The sequence below is a fragment of the Physcomitrium patens genome, chromosome 20 (genome assembly GCF_059467195.1).
Source record: "Physcomitrium patens ecotype Gransden chromosome 20, ASM5946719v1, whole genome shotgun sequence".
NCBI lineage: Eukaryota > Viridiplantae > Streptophyta > Bryopsida > Funariales > Funariaceae > Physcomitrium > Physcomitrium patens.
Genome location: NC_143429.1, coordinates 1765222 through 1781675, shown reverse-complemented (window position 1 = coordinate 1781675; position 16454 = coordinate 1765222). Strand labels below are relative to the sequence as shown.

At 34.0% G+C, this 16454-nt stretch overlaps 2 protein-coding genes across 2 annotated transcripts; one reads left to right on the top strand and one right to left on the bottom strand.

Moving 5' to 3' along the window:
• Positions 1-7227: 7227 nt before the first annotated feature.
• LOC112273598 (uncharacterized) lies at positions 7228-10506 on the bottom strand. Its single transcript, XM_024502538.3, has 5 exons — positions 9030-10506; positions 8507-8785; positions 8290-8397; positions 8001-8080; positions 7228-7803 (listed from the first exon to the last, which is right to left on the bottom strand). The coding sequence occupies exons 1-5, from the start codon at positions 10068-10070 to the stop codon at positions 7782-7784; spliced, it is 1530 nt and encodes a 509-aa protein (XP_024358306.1). The 5' UTR covers positions 10071-10506; the 3' UTR covers positions 7228-7781.
• A 1690-nt stretch (positions 10507-12196) lies between these two features.
• On the top strand, positions 12197-13690 carry LOC112273534 (putative glucan endo-1,3-beta-glucosidase A6). The gene has a single exon (XM_024502437.3). It carries the CDS (start codon positions 12607-12609, stop codon positions 13423-13425), a length of 819 nt encoding a protein of 272 aa, XP_024358205.3. The 5' UTR covers positions 12197-12606; the 3' UTR covers positions 13426-13690.
• The last annotated feature ends 2764 nt before the right edge of the window (positions 13691-16454 follow it).

Below are 16454 nucleotides of genomic sequence, written 5' to 3'. Positions count from 1 at the left end.
TTTTCTAAATAAGCACATAAATTTTGACAAGATCTAATTTAAAAATTGAAAGAAAATGACCAAAGAACTACTTAAATATTGAGAAATACTTAAATACTTAAATATTAAGTGAAACCTCCTTTTTCAATTTTAATATCAAATTTCCAGCAATAAAAACTCTTCTTTCCACATTTGATTTATTTTTGTTCTTCATTAATAATATCAATCAAAAGCAAAGACCAACCATTGACAATAAGATGATATAAATCAAAGAGAAAACAATCTAAGTTTTTAGCATTAGAACTCAATTGCAATATATAGAACCAATAGCCAACAAATTCACTTTCAAAGTTGTCATTTGTAAATTTTCCAAATAAACCACTTAGATTGTTTCAATCTTTATAATATCAAAATTGAAATTGAGATCTTAAAAAGAAATATATGTTTTCTTGAATTATTGGTAACACACAATACGTATGATACTATAATCTTAGAAGAGACTTTCAATGCTTAATAATACTACTAGGAGTGAATATTATACATACTAGAATACAAAATATAATATTTGAAGGTAATTATAAAGGCCTCAATAATAATCAAATAATTGGATAGTCTTCTTGTCTTAATATAAAACATTATTAATGGCTAAATTAACATATTAACTACTTTTGTGTAAAAAAAAATATAGTTTGTTATTAGTATCATTTAACATATCTTAGACTTCATTGATTTTTTGAAATAACTTAATTTTAAAATATTTAGATTCTATTAGACATGTCATGTGGCTATTAAAAATTATTCTATAAGTTTCTTATTTTTATAAAGTTGTATTAGAAGCAACTTGTAACATAATATTTGGACCTTAAATCTTATAATTTTTAAGGAGCTTCTACAAAACCTTCTTAGTAACTAATATATATAAAGCCAATATTGATCTTATCATTAGTCTTATCAACACCTTTATTGTATTCTAATCTTTCATACTTCTTTGTAATTGGTTTTTTTTATTTTATATTTAACTCATATTTATCTATTTGTTTTTAGTGACACAATAATATATTTTCTTTTCAAATTTTTAACTTAATTCATGTCCTTAACATGCATATAATATTTTTAATAGTAGATCTATATAGTAATTGAATTAAAATATATCAAACAAACTTTTTGAAGATTTTTTTTTTTAAATAATTATATCTATGGCTAATCTTTTTTTCAAATAAAATGAAACTTGCAACCAATTTTTAGAGTTAGTATATCTAATCTCTAAAGCCAACTTGATCTAATTTTCTACTTATAAAACAATCTATAGTAGTATTATAATATGATTTTTTACTTTTTGTCTCATAATTTCTCAATTAATTATAATTTTTTATAATTCTATATTCAATAATAAATCAACATAGCTTTTTAAAAATTCCAATAGAAATAACTCATCTAATGTGTATTTAATTAGATAAAAGCAACCATGTTGATAATATAATTTGTACAAAAGAATCATGTCTTATTCATATTTGAGATCTATAAGCAAGTTCAAACCAAAAAAATGTAAAACTTTTGTTCCACTTGCATATTCTATTATGGTAGTACTAAAATAACTTTTGATACATTTCCTACAAATTGTCATCTTTAATATAACATAGCTTTCAAAAGACAATCTTAAAATAAATAATAAAAAAATAAGAACTACAAAGGCTATTAGCAATTTCTTCTTGACTAAATTTATTGAATATTTTTTAAGGCATGACTAATTCACTACTTAATTTAATAGCTAAGATCATACCAAAGATTCACTACAAATGAGCAAAGTCCACAACTCCAATCTTAGCTCTAATTGATGGCAATAGAATGGTCGTTAGATCTCAAATTCAATTAATATAAGATCTAAAAATAGACAAAATAATAATAGAAAAAAATCTATCCAAAATAGCTTTGCTCTAAAAAAGAATGTTGTATATTAGTGGGGTGCAATCTTTAGACAGTCAAAGCAATAAAAGAATTCTTATGAGTACATTGTGACTTTAGATGAATCTAATATTATATAATTCCATTTGCTATGACAATAGAAAGACACTCTTCTATAGTCGGAACTTCAAAGATCCTCTAAAATTCTTTGAATATATTTGTGGATCCAACATTCTATGCCACTACTATGCTAGAGCCCATTATCAAGGAGATGTTAATGTTGAACATCTCATATTATATGTATCAAAAGCTATGACTTAAATAATATTTAACTAAAACATCAAAAGTATCTTTTTTTTGGCTTTTGACACTTTTTGTTAAAAAGAAATAATATTCATTATGCTTTTATGTTTTCATCCTATTTTAATAATATGATATCAAAGCTAGATGAACAATACTTCAAATAAACATCAATCTAGATGAATAGTATTATGGATGAATATCAAATTAGATAAAATTAAATGTTTTATGTAGATGAAAAAACTAGATGATCTGCCTACTACCAAAGCTCTATTGCCACTAGAACATTATTAAAGCCAACGAATTACTGGAGCTGTTAGGATTAGAATTTAATTCTATTGATGTTGGTTTTTACTTAAATAATAATCTATTTGTTGCTAGTCATAAAGACAAGTTTTTTTTGCTCCAATATAGCTTGGTACTTTCAGTCTCCACATATTATATTTTATAGATTATTTGTTAATTATTATCTTATAGTTATTTATTATTATTCATTAAATGAATTGACAATGGCATCTTCAATGGATTATCGTATTGATCAATTAAATGAAAAAAATTATTGCAAATAGTAATTTAATATGAAATACTTGATGCACATTTATAAGCTCACATATATATATATATAGATCGGATATTAAAATGTCTTATAGATATTAATAAAAATTTAAAATAAAAATCAAGCAAAGTACAAGCATAAGCACAAGCATTTATTTCATTCAATGTTAAGCCCTTGCAATTAATTCATATATGCAAATGTAATACTACAAAAGAGATGTGGAATGTATTGGCTAAGATCCACAAGTCCTCAAGAGTTATTACTCAAATATTTTTAATAAAGAAATTATATAATCTTTAATATGTAGATGGAAAATCCATGGAGATTTTTTAAAGATTTTTTACCTTAGAAATCAATATATTGAAGTTGGTAGTCAAATAGGCAAATAGAGCATGGCATTTCTTATACTTACCACATTACCAAAATCTTGAAATTCACTTATTTAGTTGATTGCATCAAGGAAAAGAAAAAAAATCATAGAAGAGGTAATGTGATCTATTTTCCTTGAAGAAGAGATATAAAAGAAAGAAAAGATTAGCTCTCTATTTTTTGCTTTAGCAGTGCCTGTAAGAGAAAAGCAAGTCTTAAAAAAGTACCATCTTTAAAAAAAATAGAAGCCTAAGATTAATAAGTCTAGAAATACTTATAGGAATTGTGGATAGAAGTAATATCATCAAGGTGATGTAAAATATTCTAAAATAAATAGTAGTGGTGTAATAAATGCTAGTATTATTGTTATTCTTTCAACTCAAGAGACATCATTTAATTCAAAAACAATGATTGTATTATTATTTCAATTATGGCATTATGTATGCATTGATAGTACAAAGGATGTAGACATCTAATGAGATATGAGTAAGCTTCTCAATTTTGATAAAATGTGGCTATCTAACTTCAAGGCTATAATAGTGATATTAACAAATCATGAGGCTCATGTGAGATGCATCTCATAGTTTTAGATCCTATTGAAAAACACATTCCTATAGTTGTGAAGGATATCCATTGAATTCTTAGAGTACATAATATTTTATTATTAGCTCCAACTTTATACAAGAAAGGTTACAAATTTAACTTAGATGTCAATGGAATTGATTGGATTCTACCTTCAAGTAACTTACTTACACAAGGCATGTTAGGAAGTAAAGCTTATCTTAAGCCTTGTGAAATTGAAGAGATTGTTACAATTTTTAGCTCATCTATTTTAAGTTATATACTTATTGAATGGCATCAAGAATTTGCACATGCTTCAATGCATATAGTAAGGGAGGCATATTAGGTGAATTGTATTGAAGGATTAAAGATCAACAAAGAGAAGGATAAAATACCTATATAAAAGTTATGCATTGTTGGCAAGGCCCATATGCAATCTTTCTCATACAAGAACAAATATATCAATGATATTTTAGATGTAATAGTGTCTTATCTTAGTTATTTTGATACAACTAGCTTTGGTGGCATCAAATGATTAGGTGTGTGGATTGATGAATATTCTAGCTATTATAGCTTTTTATTTCTTCAAATTAAGGACCAAGTACATGTTCTTAATAAGACTTGGAAAGCGAGGGTATAAAGAAGAACTAGAAGAAAGATAAAAACTTTTCTCACTAATCAAGGCATTGAATTCTTGAATAGTAAGCTTGGTTTTTACTTCAAAGCTAAAGGCATTTGGCATATGATCACTCTTACATATATACATAAAATTATTAACATGGCACAATATATAATGTAGACTATTTTTAAAGAAGTATAAATATTTTTAAACAATGCCAAGTTGAATTGTGAGTATTAGGCATTTGTAGCAAAATTTGTAACATGGACTTGCAATTGCCTTCCATTAGCAAGACTCAATGATAAGATATTACATGAAGTTTTTTTACAGTAAAAAATCTTTTCTTCAAAATGCTCATCACTTTGATTTTCCTACTTGGTATCACATATCAAAAGAAAAATGTCAAAAGTCTGATACAAAGGCAAAGAAGGAAATTTTTGTTGAGTATTCAAAAGTGGCAAAAGGATATAAATTTTTTCTACTTGAAGAGAAGAAGGTGGTCTTTAGTCAAGATTTGATTTTTCTTGATAATAAGAATGAATTACTTGGTGAGCTACTAATCCCTTAAGAAAAAATTAAAAAAGATATGAATCATAGAAATAATCTTGATATACTAGTTTTTCAACATCCAAATGAATTAAAAATATTGCAACATCAAGCCTCAAGGTTACATATGCATGATAGATTGGATAGAAAAATAATTGAAGAAGAAAGAAACTCTATATCAATAGAAGTAGTAGAATTCTATCAATCAAAAGAGAGAATAATCACTCAAGTTCTACCACCAAGATATTGTTATGTAAGTCACATTCACCTAAAAAATATTATAAGCCATAGTAAGATGCGTCACACTCCTTGAAAAAAAAAAATAACAATTTTATTTGAAGAGATTATGACTTACTGATTAAAATAATGGATGTGATTTATGTTAATGAATATGCAAAATCAGAGACTATTGAGCAAGCCATGAATTCACTTTTTTGCAAAGAGTGGAATCATGCCATGAAGGAAGAACTCAATTCTTTGAAAGATCATGGTATATGGAAATTTTCATTTTTATCCAATGATTGGAAGGCTATAGATTCAAAATGGATTTTTAAGAAAAAGCTTGTTAATAATGGTTGCATTGAATATTTTAAAGCTTAATTGATTGCAAAGGATTTTACACAAGTGAAAGATCTTAATTACTAAAAACTTCTACACTACTTACTTGCCTTGTAATAATTTATATATTTATTGCAATTGCCGCTACCTTTAATTGAAATATGTTGCAACTTGATGTTACTTCAACTTATTTAAATGGTAAACTTAAAGATGAGGACATTTATAAAAAAAATCTAGAAGATTTGGAAGTTCCATTGGAATACAAAGGCAAGTTGTTGTAATTGCTAGAGATTTTATACAATTTGAAGTAATTTTTATGTCGATGGAACGTGAGTTTGGATAAATCTTTATTGAATCTTGGTTAGAAGCGCTTAGAATTAGATCCTTGTTTGTACACAATGTACATTGAGAGACTAGTTCTTGCACTAATTATCTATGTCAAAGATGTATTTATTGGTGGCAAGAACTTTGATATCTTTGTAAAATACAAAGATGAATTGCAAGAGTGCTACAATATGAAAGACCTTGATGAACCTAATGATTTTCTTGGCATTGATTTTTTATAAGATAAGAAAAAAATTAATATTAATTTGAACCAAACTAAGTATATTTGTCAAAAGTTAAAGGAATTTGGGATAAAAGATAGAAAGGCAATTGCTACACTTATGGTATTAAGTCATATCACTAAGCATGAAAATGATAATTTTTTTTCATGTAGAAGGTATAAAGTTTTATCAAAAAGCTTTAGGTTTGTTATTATACCTTATAAATGACATTCCATTTGCTTGTGAACACTTTGCTCAATACATGGCACATCCACATGTTTCACATAGACAAGGAATCAAATGAATATTTTGTTACTTCTAAAGAACAAAATATTTGGTACTGCAGTATGGAAGAAAAGAAGCAAATTTGCAACTAGTAAGTTAGAGTGATGTAAATGGAGTAGGTTGTGTGGAGATGCACCATTCTATAGGAGATTATGCATTTACATTGAACATGGCAATTATCACTTGGTCAAGCAAGAAGCAATTTTAATTTTTGTTTCATCACCAGAAGGCGAATATGCAACTTTGGCTGCTATAGCAAGAAAGACTTTGTCGCTTTGTAAAGTACTTATGGATTATGACATTCTTGAGCCGGAAAGAATTTTTATTTATAAGGATAATGAGAATACCATTGCTATTGCCAAGAATCCAACATATCATGGCCATACAAAGCATTGGAATACAATGTGTGGAAAAAGGACATTGATTTGGAATATTGTCCCATAAAACAAATAGCAACGGACATCCTTACAAAACCTCTCCTTAGAGATAAGTTTTTAGCTTTTAGAGATATATCAAGTCTTGTTTTAGTAGAAACTTAAGTCCTAGTTTTGGAGGAGGAATGTTGAATGTCTCATACTATATGTACCAAAAGCTATGCCTTAACCAACATTTAACTAAGACTTTGGAAGTGCCCTTTCCTTGGCTTTCGGAACTTTTTGTTAGCAATGAATGATGTCCATCCTGCTTTCATGTTTTCATCCTTTGTAACAGTTAAACTCGAACAAGAATTCAGCAAGGGGGTTAGTAAGATATCACCCCTTTGGCCTCGGGTGTATTAACGACATTGAACAAGGATTCTACATTTCATCCTTCGATCTTCCATTCAGAGGACTTGCCCCTCCACACCACATGTTGTCTCTGCCATCCAAATGGGGAGAGTAATGTAAGGAATAGTTTCTGTTGAGACTGAGAAATTTATGCAGATATGTTATCGACCACAGTAGAATTATTGGTCCTCGCCTGGATGTGACGTGCATTCTCTTATTGATTGCTTCCAAAACAGCAGAGACCTTGTATATTGTTCATGTGTTCATATTGCCTCTGCAATTCGCTTCACAACTTGTTTTGATGATTCTCTCTTGATGCAAGAAAGAACATACCATCGAAGTTTATAGTTCTCAGAAACAGTAATTATACGCACAGCAATCTAAACATGGAAGGGTATCACTATCTGATCCGATCGACATTACAGAAACGTACACAATGACTGTCATCTGAGGATCTCGCCGCCCAAATAAACGGGGCTTCAGATTAGCCCTCGCAATACTGGCTACCAAATCCTTGCAAAGCGTTTGCATCTTTGCACCCAAACCCCACTTGCATGCTTCGCAGATGCAACCATACGTAAAAATCGACAGAGAATACCCTATGCGTTGAACTGATTGGTTTCATCATGAACTGTAACTCGCATCGACTGTACTTAGAGGTTGGGGGCACTGCAAAGGCCAGGACTCTGGCAGAATAAAAATAATGCTAAGTGTCCTGCGGCAGGCTTGGAACTACAATAGGATCAAAGTATGGTACATGAATACTGCTCTGTACAGAAGAATACCCATACACTTTACTTGCGCGATTCTACCTCCCTGGAAAATCAAAAAAGAATAAATTTAGCCACGTCCGTCAATCATAACTTTTCTTTACGACTCGAACTATTCATAAAATTCCCATAAAGAATTGAAGTTGTTCTCAAGGTATTAATCCAAAGACACAAAACCTCCCTGCTTCAGAGTTGAAAGACCCATTCCAGTATGAAAACATGAGCTGCAACATAAAATATCACCTGCTCATGGCGTTAGCCATCAAGTCGGGATAGCCTCGAGCGGAATAGCAATGTATGAAACCTCTTGATTGAACAACACCCTATCAGCACAATATGACATTGGCAAACCAAAAACATTAAAATACTGAACAACCCCATTTTAAACTTTGGATGATGCGAAAACAAGAATATACAAATAAATTATAACATCAATTAAGTACGCAGATCCCAAGCGATGAATCGCCCAAGGTAAACTAAAAATAACAAACTCAATTATGCTTCCATCAGATATGATGTGCAAGGAAAGTACCGGGGATTTAGAGTTGGCTGGTTTCACAAATAACAGCCCCAATGGGTTCCCATGATCTTCCATGTAGGCTTTTCTAGCCTCAATGAGTTCCATGACCCATTCATAGACCTGAGTCCATGAAAAAATCTCATTAGATTTAATGCTGTGAAGCGAAATAATACCAATACCACTAATTTCATCTGTAAATGACAGTACTATGGATCCAAAGCCGTCTTACTTGATTCAGACGGAAGCGGGGACGTTCGAGTTCAGGACCATGTATTTTTACACCTGTGCCTTGACATTCAGGACAAAAAATGGCCGTCTCGGACGTGAACTCAGTCTCGTTCCCAAACCCGCCATGTCTGTCGTTAGTGTGGCCTTCCTGGCACGCACTAGGATGCACAGTTTTGCGACGCTTCAACTTTCGACTCATAGCCAGGGAAGCATTCCAAGTTTTTGCTTCGCAAAATGCAATCCACTCTATCAAGCAGGCGCTGTGAAAAACATGAAAAACCTACAAATGTAGGAACTTGTTAAACACATCTTGGACGAAATTCGATGCTAAAGCAAGATGACATTCTTGTAAATGTACATGATGATGGACAGATGCTTGACTGTCAATTCAAATGAGATGAAAAATCCACGCCTTACTTCTCAGTTAACAATGCAGTCACGACCCATGAATTATCTGCATTTCCAAATAGACAACCATGCTTAGAGAAGATAATGGTAATCATAAAGTGTTTCTAAACACGCACCCCTCGTCTGTTCCGACTTCCACAGATCATCTGCCCAGATTTTACGTTCACCAAAGCAGCGACATCCTGGATCGGGAGCAGCTTCTGACGACAAATGAAACATATGCGATCTGGATTCTTAACTTGCTTCTGTTTCCATATTCTTCGATAAGTGGTTATTGGTCCGTCATTCTCGACACCGCTTTTCGCTGGGTCGCCGTCACTTTCCAGCACTTCTGGAGTCACCAGTTTCGTGGGGTTTGTTCTGATTGTCAATGTTAGTGGCGACAGGGCTTTGTGCCGAGCCGTGGAGGGCGAAGTTCCCGTTGAAGCAATAATTTCTCGAGAAACTTGCGTCTTAAACCTGTAGTTCCCTGGAACTTTGCGAGACATTTTGTGTCCTCTACGCAAATTTATGCTCTCCAAAACCCGTGAACCTTTCGTTCCAGAGCGGCTCAAGGACGGCCAGTTGCCTCCCCTGCCAATACCATCACTGTAGGGGAAAACAACCAAAGCATACTCAATTCCGGATGGACCGCCGCTTTTATTCCAGTTCTTCGCTGTAAGCTTATACATCCCCTGCCAGAAAAACCAAGAAGCCTCCACGTAAGCACTACCCGTGGCTTTGGTTTTAAGAAGAAGTTCCCCGCTGCCAATCCACTTCAAGGACGTCGTCGACGACGTTGCAGACACACCATGTCCCTCAAATTCTCCCTCCAGACACGATTCCTCATCCGACAGGGTCGATCCCTTGTTACCCGCATCCCACCTCTCCCTCGCCCCTGTCGCCGTCGTGGCCCAGCTGTCGTCGTCCGCATCGACATCAACAAACTCTCTCTTTGCCTGCTTCCCCCACGCCTCTCCCTTCGCGCGCACGGACTCATAGTGCCTTGAATGGCTCTTACCGTTCAGATGATCCCAGAGAGCCGCTTCATTGTAACATCTTGTATCACACAGGGAACAGTAAAGAACCGCGGTCACTCCGTCCCGCCGAAGCACCACATGCTCATGCCCTTGGTGTCGCAGATCGCGCACAACTGCTCTCGCCAAGTTCTCTCTCATCCTCCTCTCGCTCTCTCTTACCTCACACTTACCTCCTCAACCACATGTCAGAAAACAACGACAACGACAACAACAACAATAACAACGATGACAACAAAATCTACTGTTTAATGAAGTACTCTCGCTTTCATGACTTCGTAATATGCTTTCCCACCTCAAAGCCTTCTTCCCCTCAGCTTCCTTGCTGCTTCTAGTCCTGTCCATCCCTGCTGACCCCTCTCTACCTCATAGACCAAGCAAAAAGCTCCCAATCAGACTCTGCGCAAAGTGGAAACGCGTGAAAGAAATAAGAAAACAGAACAGGACTTCTTAATCTTCTCCGAGTCCCAACTCCCTTCGCTTCAACCCCTTCCCCTCGCGAAAAACTCCAGAAGACAGATCGCAAGTCTGGTATCGACAGAGGGCTTAACACGGCAGCATTGCAAGGCGACGAAGCCCGTCGCCAACTACCACCCCAATCAAGCACCCCGCGCAATCAAAGCCCTCCCTCCCCGCTACCTCTGACTCGCTCTCTCTCTCTCTCGTTTGAAACTCGACGCCCTCGTGCTCACTCGCTCGCTCTCTCTCCACCCCGCACATGGATGGATGAAGTTATAGATGAATGCATGCATGCGTGTATAGATGGAAGTTTCTGTCTTCTTCCTCGTCATCCATCATCTTGAACCTCATCCAAATACAGTACCGCCACAAGGGATGAATACAGCTGGACAATGGTGAGTGCCCACGTGCGTTTTGAGGGCTTCGTGAGATGGGCATCCATTTGAGCATGCTTTCTTCGATTGCCATGTCATCATCCAATGATTGTAGTGCCACGTAGGCATGCACGCAATCCAAATGGGGGTGAATTCTTCATGGACTTGGAATTAGGGGGTGAACTTTAGAATGAGGGGTTGGTTATATTGCTATTCATCAACTTCACAGCCCAAGTATTACCTACAACAACAACGATTGCATGGATTTAGTGAATAAATGAAGCACAATTAACTTGTAGGATATTATTTTTTACCATATTATACAGATGTACATGAAAACATTGATTTTTTTTCCATATATATATCTAATATTAAAATATAAAAAGATAACAAAATAAAAAATAAAAAATAAAAAATAAAACATATACACACACACACACACACACTTAAGATTTTAATTCTAATGGCAATAGGATAATTCTTTACAGTGGTACATTACTTTAAATTTGTTGTTCCACAGATAAAATCATTCTATAAATTAGAACGTGTTTGCTATTCTCATGCTTACTAAAAAAAACATTAGGTGGACACTAATAATGTGCAAAGTTTTATCAAAAATTTGTGAAGACGTTTGCAATATTTTCTACAAATACTTCTGTTGACCAAGTTTCAATCCCTAAAAACAAAGATGCAACCTTCAAAATTTGATCTGGTGACATTATGTACCACTGATTTAAATTTAAATGATATACTAAAGATAAATCGAAAACTTATTGCTCTGAATAATTTCACTCGTGACTTTCTACAACTTCAAGTATTTCAAAAATAAAATAAAATATCACTGGAATCCAACATTTGGAATCACACCTTCTTATTCTTGTCTGAAAATCCTGCAAAATTCATTTCAGCTTTTAAAGTATCAAACGTTCTCTTGGAAACGCAATTCTACTATTTTTGAGCACCCAATATTCCATTGCAAAACTCAAGAGCACGCTGTTCATTTGTTCTTACATGTGATAATTCACAACAACAAATGTGAAGGTTGGTGGCTTGGTATCGCTTTGCTTGGAATCATCTCTGGTCGGCGTCCACTGGATGCCCTGGAAAGGGTCGCCGACCGGATTCAGAAACCGCGAGGAACTGTGTAGCGATATAAACCGAGAGTGAGACCGGGAGTGAGACTGAGAGTGAGACCGAGTGGCAAAGTCCCCACCTCACAGCCGCTGCGTGGCCCTCTTCACGTCAAAGCCATGTGACGTCAAGATCGAAGTCATTCGCTATTCCTCGGCGAATCGATAAAAGATTAAACCAGCTCTTCGACGATCTCCGGCGTACTCGACACTCTCCAGAAACTCCTCAGATGTCTTACAAGCCGACAGATGCCTCCGTTTAGGAAAATCGGCGACATTTTTCCTCGAACCATTAATGCTCACTCGGTCGTGACAGTTCCATCGGCACAGTTGCTTCATACTTTACTTCCAGCAAGTCAATCGTTACGTGCGCTGGTCTCGAGGGGGATGTATATAAGTTGATCTGGTTTCAATGTGGAACAGACCAGACAGTGGTGTCGATTGCGCTCATTGAATTGGCTCCGTATCTGCTTGCTCATTGAGCGTGGAGTTTTGGATACCGGTGAACTGTCTGTCGTAGATCACCGTCATGGGTACCGTGAGAGGGATTGTGCTTGTGGCTACTCTTTTGGTGGTCGCCGCTGCACCCGTTTTCACTGCGGCTGCAACGGGGGGATCAATGTTGGACGCGTTGGGGATAACTTGCCGGGCCCGGGTCGGATCGTCGAACTGCTGCAACGCCGCAAGGTGAGAATTTACGATGCCGATCTAAAGATGCTGACCGCTTTTAAAGGATCCGGCATTAAAGTCACTGTGGCGGTTCCGAACGACGCTGTGGCAACCGTCGCCAGCAGCCAGCAAGAGGCCGACAGGTGGGTCCGCACCCACGTCAAGCCATTCGTCAGTTTCATCGACCGAATAGCCGTTGGAAACGAGTGGCTTCATGGACACAAACGAGATGTGTCTCCACTTGTATTAGCGATGCAGAATATCCATCGATCGCTGGTCAAACTCAGCCTTAGCAAAATCAAAGTGACAACACCCCACGCCTTCGACGCCATAGGCTTTCCCCCGTCGAAGGGCAGGTTCCCGTATCCCGCGGACATGAAACGCATCCTCAACTTGCTCCAGACCACGAAGTCTGCTTTCACTTTGAACGTCTACCCATTCTTCGCTTACAAGGTTAATGCTAACGTAAACAGGGAATATGCAGTCTTCAACCCAAACAGCAACCATGTGATAGACATGGGAAGGAGATACACGAACTTGTTCGATGCCCAGGTGGACACTCACAGGAGCGCTATGGCCGCTATTGGCTACCCCGATTTTCCTCTCGTCATCGGGGAGACCGGATGGCCGAGTGCCGGAAGCAACGCTCGTGGAGTCAACATCCAGGATGCGCAGACATACAACAACAACTTGGTGAAGCATGAGCTGAGCAGCGAAGGTACCCCGATGCGTCGCAACGTCAGAATGCCGACGTATATCTTCGCGCTTTTCAACGAGAACTTGAAAGGTGGCGGGATCGAGAACAACTGGGGTTTGTATCACCCCAACATGACTCCAGTCTACAGTATCAATCTATCCGTGTAGGACCTCTGTCAATGATTCCTAGCGATTCTGCAACATTCGGCAGATATCGGTTGTTTAGTTGAGGCCGTGTGCAGCTAATGATAATGAGTTCTCGGTGTCCGCCCAAGACTTCAACCGAGAACTTTCATTTGCGATCGGATGCAGGTCGGATTAGGAAGTCGAGGCAGTGCTGTAGAACATTGCAAAGAGCTGAAAAGTGGTTTGGTAATGAACGAAAAATTCAATAGTAACTTTAACGGTGTGAATAAAGTTGGATGTGTACCCAGGCCTGCTGCTCTTTGTCTAAGAATATTTTGAATGATGGCATACTTGCGAGTGCGTAAATGTGATCGTGATCGGTTCCACTCTAGAGCGGCAGTGAGTTTGCATCCACTGCCTAATGGTGTATGCGAGCTTTGCTGTGCTTGTCAAGTTGGGCTTCCGTAGCCATGAGTGAGTGGAGATGTGCAAACCCAGTGGTAAGAGTTAGAGTGATCAGGTTTAGACCGCACGATCAGATTCCCTGCTAAGTCGCCATATCCATCAGGACGACAGAGACAAGTTCAAGTTGTTTGGATGTTGAGTTTTGCGACAAGTCGATAGCAACACAATGCGTAGCCGCAACAAGCAGGACTTGGGTCCATCTTAAGACATTTAACAACAGTTTGATTTCAATCTCATCTTGTTTGGGCTGACGTGCCAAGTTCCAACGAAACAATATTACAAAGTCTGTCCAGTTATGTTGGTCAAGTCAGCATTATAATAAGCAAGTCAGCATTTTTTCGAAATGAGTCTCAGCTTGTGTGCGAAGACGTTGCACGAATCATTATATTCTCTTATAATTTTATAGATCATTTTGTGTATTATGACTTTCAGTTGTAAAACTAATTGTTCTAATTGATTGTAGTTCAAGAACTCATTTACCTAATAATCCAATTTAGATATTTTTAGAAAAATCAAAATATAATAAAAATTAAATACTTTACAAAATCATCATATAAATAAATTAAAAGAATTAAAACACATGTTTAAATTTAAGTTAAAGATGTAAATTTTATTTTTAATATTAAGTAATCTAAAATAGATTTTAAAGAATTTTATTTATGTATTTTAAAAATCATAAATAAAAAAATAAAAAGTTAAAAGTTAAAAGTAAAAAATATTAAAAAATTATGAGATACTAATTCTTTTATATAAACAAAGCAATGTTACTACTACTTACCATATAAAAGACTTTGAAAGTACAATGATAAAGCATAAAAGATTACATTAATACTTAAGTTTTAAATATAAATAAATAAATAAATAAATAATGATCTTATATTTTATAATTTTCTCAGCTTTGTAATAAATATCTTATGGAATTCATTAAAATTTTAAATAAAAACTTACAAAACAAATTATGTAGACCATTAGAAACTCTTTCAAAAAGATGTTAAAAATAGAGAAGTAGTACAAGTAAAAATTAAAGAAACAAGAGTTTCAAATAACCTTATACACCCATGTAATTCTAAATCCTTAATCATAAATCAAAAAACAAACTAACTTTTTGTACAACTTGTAAGACATTTTAAACTCGCTACAAGAATTGTAGACATCAAGAAGAAGGGGAAGCGAGAAGTAGCTCACTTCAAAATCAGAAAAAAAGAAGTCAAAATGTCCAAGGACTCCCTTGTAATCCTATATTCTAAAAATCCTAAATCCAAAATTCTTCAAATTCTAAATTTTAAAATCTAAAATGCTGAAGTCTAGTTTAACTCTGAGAATTTGCAACCACAATATAAACATCTTATTACATAAATTATCTACTTTAATCTAATAGTATTAAAAGTCTATATATAGATTAGATTTCATTTTTTCACATTTTATAAAAATATTTATTTTATAATTTTAAAAGACTTATATCTTATTAATATTTGATCCAAAAATAAATTCTAAAGATTTTATACATATTATTAGAATGTAATGCACAAAAAATTAGAAAGTTGGTCAATCCTAAACTTAAAAAAGACAAAGTAAACAAATCAAAAAAATATATTAAGTCAAAGTTCGTATATCTAAAAATTAAAAAAACTTGTATAGTATTTTAAGTACATTATTAGATTTGAAGAGTCCAAAAATAAAAGAATAGATTAAATCAAAACTTATAAAAAATTTACTATTTGTATAGCTGACTCAAAAAGTAAATTAATTAAATCTTTAATGTTTTTATATGTATATATTTTAAGATAAATTTAAATAAATATTTAGATTTTGTGATCATAAATTATAAAACTTGGCTTATCTAGAGCTTGCAAAAGACACCATATATTAAAGTCAAAAATATTATATCAAAGTCAAAGTCAAAGTAATTATATCTTATAAACTAAAAGCTTATAGAACAAATGATTTATACCATTGAAATCCTAAATCCTAAAAGTATAGAGGTAAGTAAAGACAAAATTAAAAACCTATAATATTTAAAAAATTGAGAATATCCACATAATCCTAAAACCTAAGCCTTTAAATCTTACAACCTTAATTTCAAAATCTTAAGTTTTAAATTCTAAAACTTGAATCTTAAATATTCATAATTGATTGATTTTTGCTTTAAAATATCAATTTCAGTTCTATTATAAAGTCTATATTTATAAAACATATTGAGGCTCTAGTACCTAAAAGCATTTGAGTTAAAATATTGCAACTTAGATTTTTTTAAATTACAAGAAGATTGGAACAAGGTGTAGAATTTAAGGGTAGCATGAAATTTGTATTTGATAAATAAAATATAATTAGAAAAAAGAATTATAAAATTCTTAATTATAAAAAAGAATTATAATATAATTATAAAAAATATTAACAGTATTAAAAAAATATAATTATAAAAAAGAATTATAAAATTCTTAAAATTTTGATTTTGTTTCATCAAACTTCTCTAGTAAGTCGATCCTTGGCTCTTAAATATTTGTAGTAGCAAGGACTTTAAAATTTTCTTGAAAGTTGATCTATTTATATTTTTTTCTTTTAATTGCATAATTTCTTAGCATATATCTTAAAATATATTATTAACT

Excerpts from the sequence above, each read along its gene's own strand:
- LOC112273598 (XM_024502538.3), bottom strand. The coding sequence starts at position 10,070 with ATGAGAGAGAACTTGGCGAGAGCAGTTGTGCGCGATCTGCGACACCAA. Across the intron at positions 8,786-9,029 it reads GAAGTCGGAACAGACGAGGG|GTTTTTCATGTTTTTCACAG; the intron begins GTGCGTGTTTAG and ends CTACATTTGTAG. Across the intron at positions 8,081-8,289 it reads CAGCCAACTCTAAATCCCCG|GGTGTTGTTCAATCAAGAGG; the intron begins GTACTTTCCTTG and ends TTGTGCTGATAG.
- LOC112273534 (XM_024502437.3), top strand. The coding sequence starts at position 12,607 with ATGCTGACCGCTTTTAAAGGATCCGGCATTAAAGTCACTGTGGCGGTT.